At 42.1% G+C, this 19,867-nt stretch overlaps 1 protein-coding gene across 1 annotated transcript; it reads right to left on the bottom strand.

The window, feature by feature from the left end:
- Positions 1–11,621: 11,621 nt before the first annotated feature.
- LOC117772821 (extracellular calcium-sensing receptor-like) lies at positions 11,622–16,052 on the bottom strand. Its single transcript, XM_034604326.1, has 10 exons — positions 15,787–16,052; positions 15,375–15,678; positions 14,428–14,514; positions 14,173–14,280; positions 13,890–14,056; positions 13,293–13,758; positions 12,997–13,221; positions 12,779–12,902; positions 12,204–12,676; positions 11,622–12,110 (listed from the first exon to the last, which is right to left on the bottom strand). The coding sequence occupies exons 1-10, from the start codon at positions 16,050–16,052 to the stop codon at positions 11,670–11,672; spliced, it is 2,661 nt and encodes an 886-aa protein (XP_034460217.1). The 3' UTR covers positions 11,622–11,669.
- Between the last annotated feature and the right edge of the window lie 3,815 nt (positions 16,053–19,867).

The following is a 19,867-nucleotide window of genomic DNA, read 5'->3' as shown; positions in this document are numbered from 1 at the left end:
AATACTGTCAGAAATACTGTCAGAAATACTGCTTAATGAAGCTTTTATCTTGAGTTCGGCATCGTGCCAAAAGTAAAACAGTTCACCGAATGCTTATTTTTGAAAAACCAAATCAGAAGAGCATCTCACGAGGACATCTCCGCAGAATACAATTAAAAGTGCTTAAGAAAGTGGGGCTCCCCACCCAATTTTCTTTCCATTGTTTTTCTCTTCACATCCTATGAGATCCTGGGACGACAAAAAAAAAAGAAAAGAGGACAGACTTCTGGTAGCCATGGCAACACCATCGCCAGTCCTAACACCCGATACTTTTGATGTCCAGCTGTGCGACACGAATACACAATGGACACACACACACAGATATATACACACACACACACTTAGTCATATCCATCTCATTTTACAACCTCTTGGTCTGTAATTTTTTTCTACTCGAGCTCTCCTGAGTGAAGCACAGCAGCCTGAATACATAAATACTCAAATGTATCACATCTGACATTGTTCACAGAAAAAGACTGGCTGTTATTGATGGAGTTCGGCTAATGGATTTCAGTCCCAGACTTTTAAAAGAGTTCACACTGTGGAGTCAATTATAAGAAGCATTAAAGTGAAGGAGAGAAAAAACTGAAATATGTTCAATTAGTTAATTTATAACAGGACGAACAGAAAACTTCACCACTTGGCAGAAAGACAAAATAGGTACATATGACAAAATAGCTAGTATTAAATAGACGAGTAATATCAAAAGAGAGATAAACAATCATTTCTTCTCTATGTCCCTGGGTGGCAAACCTTTTCTCTTTCAAACACAAAAAAAAATCAAAGTGCATTTGACGAACAAACACGCAGATACAGGCTGCAGCCTGCCAGGTGAATTTTGAAAGATGAACAGCTAATCAGTGTTTACTGGCCTTTCTTCTAGGGGTTTTTTTCTGCTTTTTCCCAGCACAATAAACACTGAGTGAACTGAGCGTGTGGAATAAAGTGGAATGCACTTGCTGCTCGATGAAATTAAACTTGATTACTCTGAGCCTTTGTTTTAGAGCCTCCCTGTCAAAGTCCATTTCCATCATCTTTGTTAACATTAAAAGCCGAGGGATCATGACAGGTATTACAATTCACTCCAAGGGAGAAATGAACGTCTGTACCAGTATCGTGGCAAATCTATCCAACAGATGACTCAAAACCACAAATATCAACCCTGTGGAGGTGAAGGGGGAAAAGTCAGGGGTCCAAAAAATTATAATCTGGCATAAATTTTAAAAGTTTTTTAAATATTTCATTGTGGATTAACATGGTGGACTCACTGTCGTAGCTCAAACATTCCCACATAGCAAAGTTATTTTGGCCCAGATTTGGCCCACGCTGTCACACTACCACACTGTCAGCTGGCCCACATGCCACGTGGAATGATCCGCCTCTGTTTGCCAGATGTGGGCCACTAGTAAGCCATGGCAATACCGCAAGTCAACCGCGTGTCTGAATTTGTTTTGTGCTATTTGGGCCATATTCACCATTTACCACATGGGCCACTTAGGTTCACATCCAGATTACACCTTGCCTAGAGCACCGCATGTTTGCCAAAAAAGGCCCATATATATTTTGGGATATTTTACTAGAAAGCAACTTGTAAAATAGCTCACATCCATTTTTTCCTGTGTCTCATCATTGCCTGAAATGGCCCACATCCGGATGCCTTCTAGTCTCAAACCCAATCATTTAATCAGGCATCTTAAAACACATCTTTTTATCACACCTCATGTATTGCACAAAAACTGTGACATGCATATATGAGCATTTCACGTACTTTAAAGAGCAAATAATGTACCCAAGGAAAAATGAAGACAAAGTAGGCAACTGCTGCTCAGCCAGAGGAGTTTCTGGGATGAAGCTGCGCGACGCACAACTGGAGACACAAATATAGAAACAATAACAAAGTGTTGGGAGGATGTGGAAAGATTTATTACATTCAAATATGGTTCATTTTATGTCTCAGTCTTCTGGGTGGAAGACGCTCTAATCTCTTTGTTGTGATGGGTACAATGCCAGGCTCCGTGCTGTGAAGAGTTGACTTTGGCATCCGACAGTGGGAGGGTGGAATCTGGTGGATTTATAATCAAATCCGTTCTCAGCCCTTCATGGGTCCCATCCAGCTTTAGCCCATTTCCCCTCTCCTCAGTATTCATGAATTCACCATCGTATAACTGACAGAAACTTAAACTCATATTTTAGAGCTGAGCCATGAACTGTCAGAAACTTTCCTCTGCGGACCCGGTCTCAGCTATTCTGGGCCCACATCACTCCCTCTCGAATCCCCCAGGTGGAGGTGCTGAAGCAGGGGCTGACGACTTTGACAACTTTGCCAGAGTGGTGTCTTTTTCTTTTAGGTCTATAGGTCATTTGGGTCAGTGTCAGACAAAAAAATAGCTTATTAGGTAGAATGTATGTATATTTAAAGGTTTATGTTTTACAAAAGTGCTTTATATACAGACAAAAGGTAAACACTAGGATTTTTACAATTAAAATATCAAGGAAAATAAAAAATATATAATAACAAGAATGGACATAAACAGATGGAAATCAGCTCAAAGTAATGGAGTGTAGGTCATTAGAATTTTATTTTTTAATTTCAGCTAAATTGGATAGTGTTATTTAAAGGGCAAAGTTTGGAGAAAAGACAGCGAGTGCTTGGTTTCTTACCGAGCCCCTAAAGTCCCGACAGGTGATATTTTCATTTTATCTCGTGCACACAAGATAATAACTTGTTTGCACAAGATAATTACCTTGTGGGAACAAGTTAATGGATGCAGCAAATGATTTCCTTATGCACACAAAATAAAATATATGCCAGGCCTCTAAGGGCCCTGCAAAACACTCAAGTAGATGTCAGCCTTGTGTCGAAGCTAAGGAAACCATGTGCAACTTTTACAGGATTTGTTAGATACTGAGAAACACACTTTGGTGGCGACTGCCAGCAGCTAATTAGCTTAGACACAGTTGATAAAAGGAAACCGGACTTTCTTTGGCAGTTATAAAACCCACCAAGTAACTTTCGGCCACACTAATAAGTGATATAACTATATATCTTGTTATCGAGTTGAAGTCTAAAAACAAGTTGCTGCTACTTTACAAACCATTAAACCTTTAGTGAACATGTAAAAACACATGTTATCAATATTCTCATCTAACTTTGTACAGGAAATTAAAGAAAATAACCTTTTCCCTTGAATTATACAAAACAAAATCGTATTTCTTTCAACTATTTCTTCCCTAACCCGTAGGAAGAGGGACGAGAGCAGAGGAGCCTCAATTACTCGAGTCTCCTTAAGAACCAATAACAGTTGAAGGAGAGGAGCAGAGATCAGCTGGTGGAGAAAGTGGAGAGCGCGGGAGGAACGAAAGGGAGGGAAGGAGGCGAGGATGGAAACCAGAGACACTTACGGTGTAATTGGACGAACACTTGACACTGAGATGGCTCCGCTCCTGAAAATGACAGCTCTCTCCTTCTCCCTCTCACCCCCTCTCATCTTCAATAGGCCTCTCTCATCTATACCTCCTGCTAATTGTACATCTACACGAGCACCCTCACATGCCCACATGCAGCCCATCATCCGCGTGGCGTGACTCTGAGAGACACGGGGTCGAATTGTCTGTATGATTACACGGAATTATTCAACCCCTCCTATCTCCTCTTAATCAAGAGTGTCGTTGTTGATTACCTTCAGAAAAATCCAAAATTAAACTCATGTGTTTTGTATAAACACCGGGAATAAATCCAGGCATGAGGGCGAAACAGCTGCTTGTACCACGAACTACAGATAGCATCATCTATTCTAGAACAGCTGTCCCAGGTGATCGGAATGATACATTTGGGCTTTCCTCTGGCTGGGTTAACTCCAAATCACCTTGTATTCTCTCCGTTCAATAACAAACAGGTTTTTTCTGCTCATGCTCAGCCAGAGTCTGTTTATCAGATGCGTTTGTTCTTGCTGTTCCTTCCTTCGGTGCGGCAGAGAAATGGCCCGTGCATGTGGTGACGTGTGTAAAGAGACGATAACACCTCATTTGCAAAATATGTTGTTGGTTTGCTCCGGGTTCTGTTACATCAACAGAAATGAATTGTCAGAGATTCGCTCTACAGGATTTGGTGTGTTTTTTGCTACATTCACTACCTCTGCCAATGAGGTTATGTTTTCCTCTGCATTTGTTTGTTCCCAGGATTATGCAAAAACTACTTAACTGATTTCTTTGAAATTTTAGAGAACGGTGGGTAATGGCCAAAGAAAAAAAAAAAAACCCACTAAAATATGGTGTGTGTCACTTTCTTCAACATTTGGGCTTTTTTCAACATTTCTGTTCATTTCTCAGAGAATAATTCACGGATCTTGATGTAAACATTTTTTTTAGGGCACTGATATGCATCTTTTCGCTGATCCAATAAAATCGGGATCTAAATGTGGATTAGGGAGGAAAGTGTTGGGCCTTGGCAGATTTATGTGCTTACTGAGAGCCATTAGTCCTGTTTTATCGGACTGCATTCATGCCTCATGTTAACTAATCAGTGCTGCTTATACTTCGTCCTTCGTTTGGGCTTTCCTCACTGCACTCCTCGCCGCCGTCTAAGTGATGCATATCCATGATCTGCTGCCTTGCTGGGATGATCCAGGGGATTTATGTGGGGACTGATGGTTGCAGGTATATGTCGCAGCAGATTATTGGAGGCCTGTTCCCTGTTTATCTTGAGGCACCTAAGCCTGTGTTAGATTTCAGGATTTTTTTTGAAGAAGTGTATATTTTCTTTTCTTGAACATGTGGAGTCGGACTAACTCGATTTTCAGTTCACCTTCATCACATGTCTCTGATGTTAATCTTTGCTGCTATTATGTTCCTGTTTCCCGAGAGTTTATCTCTGGCTGCAGGTCATGATGCTTGTAACGGAGGAAATTAACAATAACTCAAATCTCCTGCCTGGCAGCTGATACTTCCCTGGCAGACCACTTTGTTCACAGTCACAGCTACGGTAACTGGACCAAATTCATCTGGCAAACTGTGAATGTGGATGTGCGCCTACAGCGCCAGTCATGTGTTGCTGATGCTCAGACGTCATCCTCCATTGTTGTGGCAAACACCCTTGGGCTGTTTGATATGCCCATGGTGACAATAAATGATGTGTTGCAAACAGAATGATGATTCATGTGCTTGTTAATTTTGTTGCCAATTACATGTAATCCTGTGTTACAGAACCATATGTCCCTCAATTCGTCTTTTCGCATTTGTGTTGTCTTGCACGGTGTCGCACTGCTGCTGCCGCCTCACAGGAAGACGCTCATTGACTGTTCAATCGGTCTGGATTTTCTCCTTGTTCAACTTCTAAATTCTCTGTGAGTTAATGAGGAGTTTCTCGGGCTGCTTCTTTCAAATGAAACACATGAATAGTACAAATGCTCTTGCAATTAACTTTAACAAAAGCACCACAGCTCCTCAAAAACTGGAACTGATGATTGACCACTGCACAGATACCGCGCCAATGAAGTTAAGATGAATCAAATGTGGGGGGATAAAGTTTCTGTTTGGGACGACTTTAGAAGAACTTCTTTGTCTACTTAAGGATTTTCCATCTCACTGTCACCATCTGTCTGTCTCCCTGTCTCTAACTGAGAATAACTACTCTTGTTCTTCACAGGCGAGCTACTTGGCCTCCTGTGTGTGTTTGAGTGATAAGCGGAGGGATCTGCTATTCTACAACACAATGCTCAGGAGCCGTGGCTGAGCTGCTGTATCTGAAGGGGGGGGGGGGACTTAGGTGGGGTTTTTGTTTATGGATCATGATTTCTGGCAGATTTGGGATTGAACTGTTAACAAACACACTCAGGGGAACTGAAGTGTGTGTCGGATACAACAAGGTGAATCCAAACATACTGCAATGCCTCATTGTGAAAGTGTCACTACAGCTTCTCGCTTAATACTACAACTCTTTCTTGTGACCTGTCAGTCTTGTTTTCATTGCTGTTTGTCTGTTTGCAGGATTATGTCAAAACGATTGGACCTATTTCCTTGAGACATGATGGAACACGGGCCACAAAGGAACTCAGTAAATTTTGGCGCTGATCTGGAGAAAGGGTCACTTCCTGAACATGTTTCATGGATTTTCCAGAGAATAATCAATGGATCTTGATTTAAAAGATCAGGCATATGAGTTTTCTCTTTTTCAGTTCAAGGACTATATGAAGATGACAATAATAAAGATTGTTGAAATCACCCAGAAACATCAACAAATTTCCGTTTGTTCCTCTGAATATCCGCCCGTTCTCTTCCAGTAAAAAGAGGAGGACTACTGGCTGAAGTGACTACAATTTGTGAGTCCACCAGACCCTTCAGAGGTGCACACAGCTCCGAGAATTTCTGTGTCTTCGTCAGTAGCAGTGTCTGGATGACTGATGTTTCCAGTGGCCATGTTTGATGAACCTGCCAGTTCGGGTCGGTGCCAGGATCTGTCACCGGTGAGTTTCACTCTTGACGCTGATTGACCTTCACGTCATCGAATCTTTTGTTTGAGTTCCAATATTTCAACTCACGTGGGTGAAGCAATAAGTGACACAAACTTTGAATCTTCGGCTTGTTGCGTCACTCGGCTAGAAATTCGAAATTGAGTTTGTATGTAATCACATCGCACAAAATACTTGAAGTTTACTCTAAATGCAACATAAAGCTTGAAGGTAATAACACTACTACTAATAAAAGAAGAAATATAGAAGAAGAATGATAATTTGGCTTAAACACATTCAAAGAACTCTACAATGTCCACATGTGGCAGGTTTTTTCCACCTCTCCATATAAATTATGGGAGAGTGTCAAAAGTATAAGTTATAACTCAACTGTATATATAATTTAGCAGAAAGAAAAATAGCAAACACATCTGCTATATGTGTTTCCCTGTCCTGACAGCCTCCCCCTCTCTGTTTCTCTTCTGGAGTGTGTTCAGTGTCTCGGGCGGTTTCAGCCCAAACCACAGTCTGCGTTCCCCAGCAGGTGGATCTCCTTTCTTAAAACAACACCATGGGAATCATCCTCTCCATTGTCTCAGCTGTTGGAGCAGCATCGACAGCTGCCACATCCCGTCCCCGCCAACACACACCACTGGTATAAATAAAGCTGCAGCCGAACTGATGCCAAAAACACATTTTTTTGGGGTGTATTACATTGTCGTTTCTTCCTTGTGATAAATGGGGTAATTATTTTGTAGTTTCCTGAAAATTGAAATATAATAGATAGTAATAATATCCAAAGCCAAGAAGAGTGTTTTTATTGTGTTCATTGGCTTGGTCCTGTATGTTGAGACGCGCACTGTTTGGGATCAGCTTTGTGTTGTGTATCTCCTGCCTGCTGAGCGGCACCGTGTTGGTTCTGGTGGCCTTTGATTCCACGTCGCCAGGGGGATACCTGATGGGTTGTATCGGTCCAGCTAAGCAGAGGTTTGTCTCCATGTGCACCTGGGCTACAGGTGATGCTGTTTTCAACACATTCTTGACACCGTTATTTATTCCTGCAGGGATTCTTGTATGATATCAAAGATTTTCACATCCCCCCCACTTTCGGGTCAGTTGACTGCAGATAAAGATAAAGATGCAGTGACTCGTTCAAGGTCGGGAAAGGTTGCAAACTGCTTTCTGCTCATGATTTGGATTTCCTGGTATAATGACTGCTTCACTTTTCATTTTCTTTGCATTCTAAACATATATTTCATCCCTTTTCCTGACCTAACCTTATTTTCCCAGTCGCTGATTTGTGTGCTGTGGCTGACCCTGCTGGCTCCTCCTCAGCCTGCAGAAAGACACATTATGGACCTCTGGGGACCTGAGATCATTCTTGAATAAGCTATCGCTCTGCGGTGGGCTTCTCACTTGTCCTGGGTTACACTGGCCTGCTGCCCTGTCTCTGCCTCCTCCTGGCCTCCCTGACAAGAAAACTCCCCTGTAACTTTAATGAAGCCAAACCGATCACCTACAGCATGCTGATGTTCTGCACTGACTTCGCGAACTGTGTGCCCGTCTCCATCAACTCTCCTCGGAAGTAGTGTCAGCTCAAGTTATGGCCTTTGGTTTTGTATCTTTGCCCCAAAGTGTTTTATTATTCTTCCAAGGCCAAGGAAACACCCCAAAAAACACCTGATGGCCACACAGGTCAATAGCTAAGGGCATAAAAAACTTAAAAAGAAACTTTATGGATGCAAAAAATTACAAAATAAAAATAATAACGAAGCAACCCAAAAGATTGTCTGTACAAACTGTACAGAAAGGGGGGGTATTAAATCTCGACTTCCTCCCACTGTCTACACATGAAGCCAAAATATACCCGGATATGAAAGTTGCGATCTTGAGCCAATAACATTATTTGGAACCAGAGTCTGCACATTATCAATCAGGGAATGGACCTGCGGTATCAAGGTCCCGCCCATACTAGTGCTCGACCAATCATGAATCAGTCTCAGCAGTTAATCATCAGGTCTCAACCCATTTTATAGCATCAAATTACTAATTCGAACCAAATTCATAGGAAAGATTAACACTTGATAAGGATCTGTGTGATAAGATCTATACACTGACTGAAACCATCTTCGAGTAAAAAATATTTGAGAGTTGTATTTTGACCTTTAATTTGGCCCATGTCCCATCCACGTACCTGGAGAAGGCAGGGTTTATAAGCTATACTGCACCCAGCCACAAGGAGACGGCAGAGTTGCTCTGGGGGAGCCGTTATGTCATCCATAATGCTGTCTCTCGTCTGCACAGAATCAATTAATAACATCCAAACATGGATCTGACATCTATTTAGATTTGCGTAGTGATTCACACCTTGTCAGAAAAAAAGCCATTGTTACTGCAGCTGCTTTAATTCCAGGAGACTTTTGAGACCTTCTGATAATTTGCTTTACCTCATGGGCCCCAGTGAATGGTGCTATTATGGCAGAGACCATTAGTTTCTGGTACAGTTTCTATGGAGCCCATCTCGTCTGTGACACCGGCTCTCACTATATAATAGGTGAAAGAAAGTTGGTGTAAAAGCTACCTGAAAAGAGACGGTTTCAAGAGGGACAAATTGGATGGGATTTTAGTGCAAGAGAGAAGCCATCATCATGAAAGAAAGTGAATTCAGGTCATAGAAATCTATATACATCTCGCCAAGATGTGTTATTCATTCAGCTCTGTGGCCTTTATATAATGATGATGTAAACTCGCAGCCATATGAACACTTTACGTACTTTAAAACCATTTGTGCTAATGCAACGTGGTGGATTTACAAAAGGTAGAGAAAATGCAATAAAACAGGACTAAATGGCTCTTAATGTTTTTTTTCTGCTACTGCAGTAACAGATTCGGCTATGTGGTCATCTTGGAAGTGTATTGTGTGGTTTTTACATAAATATTCAGTTATTTGTTTTTTTGACTTAATGTTGGTAAAAGTTTAGTTGTAAAATATTTCCCCTTTCGCTAATGTCCGCTCACATTTCCCCCTTTATTACCTCCGCCAAGTTTCTGTCTGCGTTTGTTTGTGCGTTTGTTTGTTAGTTAGCAGAATTACGTAAACTACAGGATGGATTACCACAAAACTTGGTGGAAGGAAGCGGTACGGGTCAGGAAAGAGGCCGTTACATGTTGGTGCAGGTCTGGATCAGAAGGTGTATCTAGGAATTTTGCCAGATACATATATGTTGATTTTCTCAGAGAATAATTCCTGATAAAAAAAATAATCTGACATGCTTAGGAGACTGATATTCAGGAGTGTGTGTGATTCAGAGTAGTTCCAAATATGAATTCAGATCTAGTGAATTTACATGTGGTTTCATCAGAGGTTATTTTTCCTGTGTTTATTAAAGAATCGCCCACTCCTGGCAGGGACCTATTTTTTACCTCTGCCACTCATGTTAACTTGAAAACCTGAAAACCTGACACATTATATTAATAGCGGCTTTTATAAACGTGATTTGTTGGGGTTACTGACAAACACTTCAAGTCTCAAGTAGGGCAGTTCTCAGGTGTAAGTCACAGATTGTCAACAGCACCACCTGAGAGACAATTATTTTAACAACTACACGCTCTGTCCTTAAAACTGACTATTAAGCTGAGGCAAACGCTTTTGAACTTGTCAAAACAAACCAATCATTACAGGCTGCACCAAACTGCTATTTACTGCAGGGCTGCACTGTTTGCCTTACTCTGTTCACCCTGTTTATCTGCAGTCTTTTTTCTACTTACACTTCCTTAAAGCCTATGATATCATATTTCAACTTTATATTCAAGTTATTTTGTATTACTTCTCTGACATCTGTTGTAGTGAGGTAAACCCTAACGCGTCCCTGTTGGAAAAAAGGAAAACATCTGGTCAGACCAAAAAAAAAAAATAGGTCATGTCCTAATTTCTGGTTCCTTCCCGTGTTTACATCTAAACTGTCATCAAACCTATGTCGCAATATCTCAGCTGAATTCTGACGCGTTCCCCAGACTCACTCCCTCCTTCCATTTATTTTCCACAGCTCTTCAACGCTTCTCTTCAATATCTTTGTGTCTTGCGATTCGAATGGCCCCTTCCTTTTCATTGAAGAAATGACTGCACTGTGCTTTCTCATTCGAACCAAATTAATGATTTAACCCTCAAATGGAGACGCTCTATTTTGGTTTCCTTAATTAAATCAAGCAAATAATGCGATGATGTGACGGATTAATCTTTGAAATGAAACAGAGGCCGGCTGTGCACTGTGAGGAGAAATTAATCCACTGTCTTACAATACAAGGAAATCGAGTGATACAATGTCAATAAGACACTGCTGTCAATCTGTCTCACCCTGCACCTTTCCCCCTGCTTGTCCCTGAGAGACATCAGAGACCCCACATCTCTCCATCTTCCAATTTATTTCTCTGCCTTGGAAGGAACAACAGATCAATCAGTGGTGAATAATCAATGTTAGCCTGAGAGCAGCTGTGGAAAGACGGAGAGATGTCTGACGTTGGGGTTTGTTATTGCAGGAAACAGCCAGGCGTGATGCTTATATGTCAAGTCCTCTGGAGTATGAGGATTTAATTAACCAATGACAGCAGGGATTTCCAGGAAGCGTACCTCGGAGACCCTGGGCCTCATCATTCTTTCGGAGGTCAAATCAGCATGGATCCCGCTGCCAAATCCCAGTCACATCTAGCACTGGCTGCCCTTCACTTTCCCACTGAGGATGTCATGGGACTGTCATGTCGGATGGAAACAAATGAGAGCCAAGAATATGTGGGTTTTCATGTTTTTGTAAACTGTTGGCTGCAATCATGATTGAAGTCTTCAGTTATTTGGGACTGACTATGGGGGTTCATCACCCAATACATACATAATGTAGTGCTGCTTCTGTGGTTCTGCTTCCTGTCTTTAGTTCTGCACTGCTAACCAAACTAATCAGTACAGTTGAAGTGGTTTATTTAATTATACCAATGGGGAAAATTGACAGAATGCATTTTCTGTTGACCAGGCGAGCACTGAAAGCACACTGCTACCATCTGGTGGTAAAATGGAAATTGCCATATTCAAGGACATGCATCATACCTTTTTAACACTTAAAATCGAAGTGAGTTCTTTCTATTCATCTGGAAAGGAGCAAGTAAGAGAAAGGGATAACATATGGATGAAATCTTTCAAAATCTGTCAGTGGAAGCTTTTGACATCAAGTGTTTCTTCGTGTTCTTCTCTGGCCTTAGTAGAATAATGTAGCACTTTGGTGCAAAGAGGCAGCCCAGCAGTCCGTAACTGGAGGCCAAGATGGCAAACACCTCTGTGACCGTGGAGTACTTCCCCGGAGAGGTGATGTACGCTGGGACAAAGGCAACCCACACGGCACAAAAAATTAGCATGCTGAAGGTGATGAGTCGGGCCTCGTTGAAGTTGTCTGGGAGTTTCCTCGCCAGGAAGGCCAGGACGAGGCAGAGGCAGGCCAGCAGGCCAATGTAGCCCAGAACCAGAGCAAAAGCCACGGGTGAACCTTCGTCACACAAGAGGATGACGATCGGACTCTCACGGGGCATCAGTTTGCGAGGAGTGGGGGGTGCAACAACCAGCCACACTGTGCAGATAATTACCTGATTGAAGAGAGATATCTTTTTTCAAACAATTGCAAACATTTGAATTAACGTTCTTCTATTGTTTCAAAGAGCATCATTAAATATCCTTACCTGGATAAGTGTGCAAAAGATGATGATTGCTTTTTGCTGCTGAGGCCCAAACCACCTCATGACATTTCTGTCTCGAAGTGTAGCCTTGAAAGCCATTAGCACCACTATAGTTTTCCCCAGAATACAAGAGATGCAGAGGACAAAGGTGATGCCGAACGCTGTGTGGCGCAGCATGCAGGACCACTGAGAAGGACGCCCGATGAAAGTCAGGGAGCAAAGGAAACACAGGGTCAAGGAAAAGAGCAGCAGGAAGCTCAGCTGAGAATTGTTGGCCCTGACAATGGGGGTGGATCTGTGATAGGTGAATATGAAGAACACGGTGCACGTGCAGAAAGAGCCAATAAGGGAGATGGCCATCAGGGTGATGCCCATAGTGTCGCTAAAGGAGACGAACTCCACCTCTTTGGGGATACAGGCCGTCCTCTCAGGACTGGACCAGAACTCTGGCAGGCAACGCACACACTCTATGGCATCTAAAGGAAAGACAAGAAGGTTTTAGCTGCCGTAGTGCAACTAACACTGTACAGTACGTTCAATTCTAAAAACACAGTGTGGGTGAGTAGTTCTCTTCTCACCGGTCTGATTGCTAATCTCCCCAGCTGTGCAAACCGCACAATCATGGCAGCAAATAGGGAAGTTGGGTCTGATTGCCTTCCGGGTACCTGGGGGACAAATGCTGCTGCATGCTGACAAGGGCACCTGAGCAAAGGAGGAAGCACACACTACACTGGTCACAACATAGTCACATAATGAAAATATTATTGAACAAAATTCACAAAACCTTGATGCCTACTTTGGTGAGGTTGCCGTTCCATACAATGTTGTGGTCCTGGATCTGGAGGTCTTGTTTTCCAGTCGTCTCATCGAATTTGCCAATAGTGACAATCTCCATTTCTCCATTTGCTCTCAGCTGCCAGTTAACCAGGTCGTACATGGCTGCAGGGTCGCCATTCTCATCAAACTTTGTCTCATCACCAAATGAGTTTGAGTATTTCACCTGTTTTATGTAATGAAGCAGCTACGGGAAGAAATAACTTATGTAGCATTACCAAAAGCTTTAAATAATGTTTTAGAATACCAATAACTTACCTGCCATGGCTGTATATTGTCCATATCTGGACAGGCCTGCAGAGGAAAAGGCCCTTTTCCTTTCACACACTTTCGCATAGTCTGGAGTGCATGGCCAATGGCATACACAGCCTTATAGACATTGTAGGAAATCCTTAACTGTGACACATCTGAATAGATATTTGTTACATCCCCCAATTCTTCTGCTCCAGAGCAGGGGGGTTTATGTTCCTGAACATCAGACGGCAAACTCAGGCTGCACTGAAACACCTCCTCCCAGAAAGGTATCAGGAAAGGATCTCCGGGGGCATCTGGGCTGGTGGGATGCAAGCGAAGCAGAAAGTCCTGCAATCCCGGGATGTGTGCTTGTCGAATGGCAAATCCCATAGAACCCTGGAGGATGTGGTGGTACTTTTTGGGCGTAGAGAGGACGGCAGCCGTACTCCATGCCTCACTGGCTAGCCACTGTATCCCAGTGAGCCCCTTTCTAAATTCAAGAGATATGTACTCTGGATGTCATTTCTTGCATTGACAAACAAAATATATTTAAGAGGCAGCTTTGTATCCCATTATGAATAGTGTATTATTGCTGAAGATTGCAAAGAGATGAAATCATGCCTGAGTGCTTCATCAAATAATGCAGCTGCGTCTTGTTCTACAGCAAACACGAGAATCACCCGAGCCCCAGAGGAGCGGATCTTGGAAACAATAGATGAAACTGCAGCCTGTGCTCGGTTCTTAGGGATTATCTCATGGAGGGCCACACAAGCACCTAGCTTTCTAACCTAAGAGAGCAGAAAGAGACAAACACGACAACTTCATTCATTATATGTCTACATTAAAAGCTACAGAGTGGCAATTTATTACGACTGAATCTTTTATTTATGGGTGTGTGACCCACCTTATCGGCAAAGATGTTTGCTCCACCACGGCCATAGGCATCATCCCCAGCAATCACACCCACCCAACTCCAGCCGAAATGCTTGACAAGCTGTACCAGTGCATCTACCTACAATGAGACAGAGAAACAGAGAAACAGAAAGTGATAATGATAATAAGTGATTGATTAATTTATAATAATGGATAATGTTTCAGAAGGTAAACTGTGAAAATACTTATTATACTGATCATTTTGTAAGAAGGCAGTGACTCTAACCTGGAAGACGTCGCTGGGCATGGTCCTCAAAAAGGCAGGGAACTGTTTTTTGTCACTGAGACAGGCACAGCTGGAGAAATAACTAACCTGCACGGAAGAAAACACAGCAGCCAAAGGTTAAAGCCACCATGTCTTGAATTTGACTGTCGACTTTGACCCTCCTGAGGGGTACTGACGACAATGGAATACCGTGGGAAAAACATGTTACATTGCTACATTTATAATAATAATAATAATAATATAATTATACATTTTCTTTATATAGCACCTTTCATACAGTACATTAAATGCAGCTCAAATTGCTTCACAACAAAATAAAAGACATGAAATAAGATAGATCAATAGGAACATGTTGGCAATAAAACAAAGTCTAAAGATAAAATAAAAGCATAAAACTAGCAAAATGTATAAAAAGAAGTAAAAAATAAAGACAGTTGTGTCATGAGTTGTTTCTTAAAACTATCAACAGAAGTAGCTCATTATAAACATTTGGTGCAGAGCAAGAGAAAGCTGCGGTAGAAGACCTGAGGGAATGGTTAGGAACATACTCCGATAAACAGAAATGTATGAGGGTGCTGTACCATTATACCAAAATAATTTCAAAATCAATCCTCAGTGATACTGGAAGCCAGTGTAAAGATGCCAAAGCCAGAGTAATGTGATCTCTGTTCCTATTTCTCATTAAAACCCTGGCCGCTAAAAGCTGGAGCCGATCAATGGATTTTTTGGGTAATGCCGAATAAAGTGCATTAAAGTAGTCCAGGCGAGAAAGTATAAAAGCATGAGTCAACTTTTTGGCATCTTCAAGAGTGAGGTAGGGTCTAAGTCGTGATGATTAAAGGAAATCTTTGTTACATTATTTATGTGTGAATTAAAATCGAATCTTTACCCGGCCCAGTGGCTTTAACATAGACATAGACATTAGACAGTAGCTGTCATTAAATTACCTGTGGCACATGGAAAACTCCCAGGAAACGAGCCACTACGAGAGACTGAGTAGAGCCACCATCTCCTATCACTGCTGGTACAGCTCCATGACAGGTGTCATTACCCCGTGTCTCACCTTCAGCCCCTGGACCCTTCTCATTCCCCATTAACTCCACGGCGGCCTTCAGAGCCTGATGAGGTGTACTGCATGAATCATAGATCTTATAGCCCAGTGTGATGTTGGGAAGGAGTCTGCCTTCCCTGTTGATTTCCTCGATGGCAAAGATCATAGTTTGCATCCAACGGAATGTCCGAAAGTTAAATCTGGAGGAGAAAAAGAAGAAGAAGAGACAGATGCAAATTTTGAAGCAATTTTTCATTTTCAAAAACACTCAATCACAACTTTGCAGCACCAGAAATTTGAGGGCTTACCTGGTGCACTGTGTGCGAGGAGGTGTAGAGGTGTAAGACAGACTGTGCTCCACCACCATGTCATGGAGGGAGAAGAGTCCCCCCAAGGTAATGTCTCCCTTTTTCTCCAGCACAGGCAGGGGCATAGAACCTGGGATTATCTCACATTGGGGGTTCTGGTCTTGGTGGGTGGGTAAAATCCCAAACCCCAACAGACCCAGAAGCACAATCTCTGTCATCCTTAATGAAAGACTGCACTCTGCTGATCTCAAGCAAAAATGATCCATCCTTTCGTTAAGCTACGTCTACGCGTGTTCAAACAACAAGCTATTTGGATAACCAACAAATAATAATCCAAATAGACACCCTGTTTGTTGACAAAGCACCAGACTATTTGTCGGAGTAAAGTGTAAAAAGCAATAAGTGCTAGTGCACAGAAGATAATACATCATGAGCCCATTCAGACAAGCACTGTATGTACAGAAATCACCCACAGATAAATGATCCTGAATTCAAACAACTGGTAAAAAGAATCTTATCAACCTAAGCTCGCATAAAGACCTCAAAAACAGTCTGAGTCCTGCCTCTTCATTGCAAAAGCACAGTACAGACAACCCGTCCTGTCTTTTGTGTTAAGTAGGTACGCTGTGTTGTAGCCTATATATGGTCCATAGCTCAAATCACAACTGTCACATTGACCTTATTTCCCCTGGGTTTCTGATCGATGGAAAGAGAGCCCCAGTTTCACACTCGGTAACAACAATAACAAGAAAGTGGAATGAGCACTTAAGCAAAATGGAAAAAGACAAGAGCTATCCTGTCAGAAGGTCATGCCTGACTAGGCCGAACTCATCCTTCAGTGATGTGAAGAGGTAGACAGTAGACCCGTGTCACCGGGGGCTGCTAAATGAACTTATATGTCTTTCAAACGCTGACACACAAACATACACTGACACACAAACACATGCTGACACACACACTCTCCCACACACACACTGAACAAATGAGCGGAATGAGAGCTTAACACTTGTATCAAAGAGATGGAAACATTAAAACATTATATGTATTATTCAGTGTGTTAAAACAAAATAATTGCACGATTGTATTTAATTAATGTAGATTTAATGTGTAACTGCTATGAAGTTATTTACTTTCAACATCCTGAAAGCTTCACCAGAATCCGGAGAAAACCTTTACTTCGATTGTGTGACTTTTTTTTTCTTCTTTCTCTTCTCCTTCAATGAGGTTAAACAGGTTTAATAAGGTGAGATTCATTAGGTAGTTGTGCTATCATTACCAGGACAAACCCCGCAGGCAACAAAACAAAGCACCACCGAGTATGAAGTAAAGAGAATATGTTATGTTGCCCCGGGTCATATAGGCTTATTCACTTAATATGTCCCTGTGTGACACCCAGGAAAGGACAGACAGAGGCACACTAACAGAAAACTCAGTAATACTTTAAGTTGTTTCCTTTTCTTGTCAGTAACTCGTTAACAAAGTCTTAGATTTAGAACATCCTGTGTCTCAAGGGACGAGAGGTCGGCCTTGTTTCCGAACACAAGCTGATTAGAAGTGAACAATAATGAGATTGCAATTGTATCCCAGTTGTCCTCAAAGGGATATGAGATTTCAGGTAATTTGAGCCCCTGAGTATTGGGTGTTGCATCGTATTCTGTGAAGGCTTTGAATGTGCAGACAGGCAAACTGAGAAAAACATACACAGAAATATGTATAGGAAAACAGAACAGACAGTGGTGCGAAAAAAGTTGTCACAGTGAGTGAGTCAACAAGTGTAATAGTATGCGTAAGTTGACTGAAAGTATATGCTAGAGATATATAGAGAGACAGTAAAACAGATAGGAGCAAGAAGAACAATGTTAACTGGAAAGAGGGTTAGGTTAACACAGATAATGGGAAAAAGTGAGGATATAATTAGGCAATTCAATACTCTTGTGAATTTAGGGGTGTAGTATAGGACAAAAGTTATACTAAAGTCAATTATTTACCTCAGGAATGGATAGATCCTAAACTGTATATAACCCAACAGCCACTTTGTTTAGCCGGAACCCAAAACTCTCTGTTGTTGCTAGATCTTCTAATGAACATGCACAGCCAGGGGTTGAAACAAGACCAGACTTAACAAGAATCTGCAGATAAATATTACCTTAATGGGTTGGGACATGAACACTGGGTTGCTCAAAAAAGAAAGTCATCTGTCATTGTCAAGACCAAGAGGGAGTCCTTTAGAGCAGAGGTGGGAAGTAACTAAGTACAAATACTTCGTTACCGTACTTTCTGTACATTACTTGAGAATTTATTTTCCTGACGACTTTTTTACTTTTACTCGCTACATTTGAACACAAATATCTTTAGTTTCTACTCCTTACATTCTCAAAACTGGCTCACATGCCGCTCACCCGCTTGCCCCCTGCCTCGGGAGACGAGCAGGCCCGGCGGCGTGATTGCCGTCTTTGGGGCAGCGCGAGACCCTAAGCGTCCGGAGGTTGGTCCGGCTGTCGTGGTCGGTAATGATTCTTCCGCAGGTTCAGCTACGGAAACCTTGTTAGGACTTTTACTTCCTCTAGATAGTCAAGTTTGATCGTCTTCTCGGCGCTCCGCCAGGGCCGTGACCGACTCCGGCGGGGCCGATCCAAGGACCTCACTAAACCAACCAATCGGTAGTAGCGACAGGCGGTGTGTACAAAGGGAAGGGACTTAAACAACCAGAGCACATTCCCCATCCACAAAAAGTATCCAGGTGCTTATGAAGGACCTCTGTGCAGTTCAGTCTTTATTATTCTCTCTGAAATTTGGCAGCAAATCTAGACTGTGTCCAGTGATTTTTTTCCCCTCTCTGTACCAGCACTGTGCAGGTTGTTAACAAAGAGTAAAACTATCCTGTTTTGTGTGCCTAGAACTTTTTTCGTTTTGCTGAGTTATCAAAACAGGCATCGTGTATCATTTAAGTTAAAAATTCATTTTTACTTTTGTACTTAAGTACATTTCAGAGCCTGTACTTTCTTACTTTTACTTGAGTAAAGGAGATGAATCAGTACTTCTACTTTTACCAGAGTCTTTTTTTACACAAGTATCTGTACTTCTACTTAAGTAAAGAATGTGAGTACTTTTGCCTCCTCTGCTTTAGAGTTTGGCTGGTCCAGGGGAAGAAAGGAGAAAGGTATTGGAAGATGAGAGGGATCACAGCTTCTGTGGCTTCAGATGCAAAAATGCAGGCATTGAAGGAATCCAGGAAGGCCACGGAGAAGGATTTCCAGTTGCCCTCAGAGAGACTCCTTTTCAGCAGTGGAAAGGAACTGCTGAATGGACTAAGGATGCTGAAGGAACAATTTGAGAAACGTCCACCAGAGAGAGAATAGAGCAGGAGGCCCAGGAGAAACCCTGCCAATTTCTCTGCACAGGGATATTCAAAAATCTCAATTGTGAAATGGTGGCAGGGGAAGATGAGATTCATCCTTAAAGGCTGGGCAATAGATATTGTGGCAGCCCAACAATGTACAGTATATATGTGTCAACCAATCCAGTATATATCTCAACCAAGGAGCAAATGTCTGTCCTGACTGCGAATAAGTGGACAAGATGGCTAACCTTGCAAAATTGCAACATAACATTACATTTCATTTAGCTGACGCTTTTATCCAAAGCGATATACAATAAGTGCATTCAACCATGAGGGTACAAACCCAGAACAACAAGAATCAAGAAAATACAATTTGCTTCAAGAAAGCCAAACTACAAAGTTCTATAAGTAAGTGCCATTTAAGTGCTTAAGTGTTTAAACTTTTATTTAAAACATTTTTATATTCAAGGTATAGTCGGAAGAGGTGTGTTTTTAGTTTGCGGCGGAAGATGTGTAGACTTTCTGCTGTCCTGATGTCATTGGGGAGCTCATTCCACCATTTAGGAGCCAGGACAGCAAACAGTGGTGATTTCGTTGAGTGTTTAGCTCGCAGTGAGGGAGCAACAAGCCGATTGGCAGATGCAGAGTGGAGTGAACGGGCTGGGGTGTAAGGTTTGACCATGTCCTGGATGTAGACTGGACCCGATCCATTCGCAGCACGGTAATGTTTTGAAACGGATG

This window comes from Hippoglossus hippoglossus, chromosome 13, assembly GCF_009819705.1.
Source record: "Hippoglossus hippoglossus isolate fHipHip1 chromosome 13, fHipHip1.pri, whole genome shotgun sequence".
NCBI lineage: Eukaryota > Metazoa > Chordata > Actinopteri > Pleuronectiformes > Pleuronectidae > Hippoglossus > Hippoglossus hippoglossus.
This window is presented reverse-complemented; position numbering and strand designations above follow the sequence as displayed.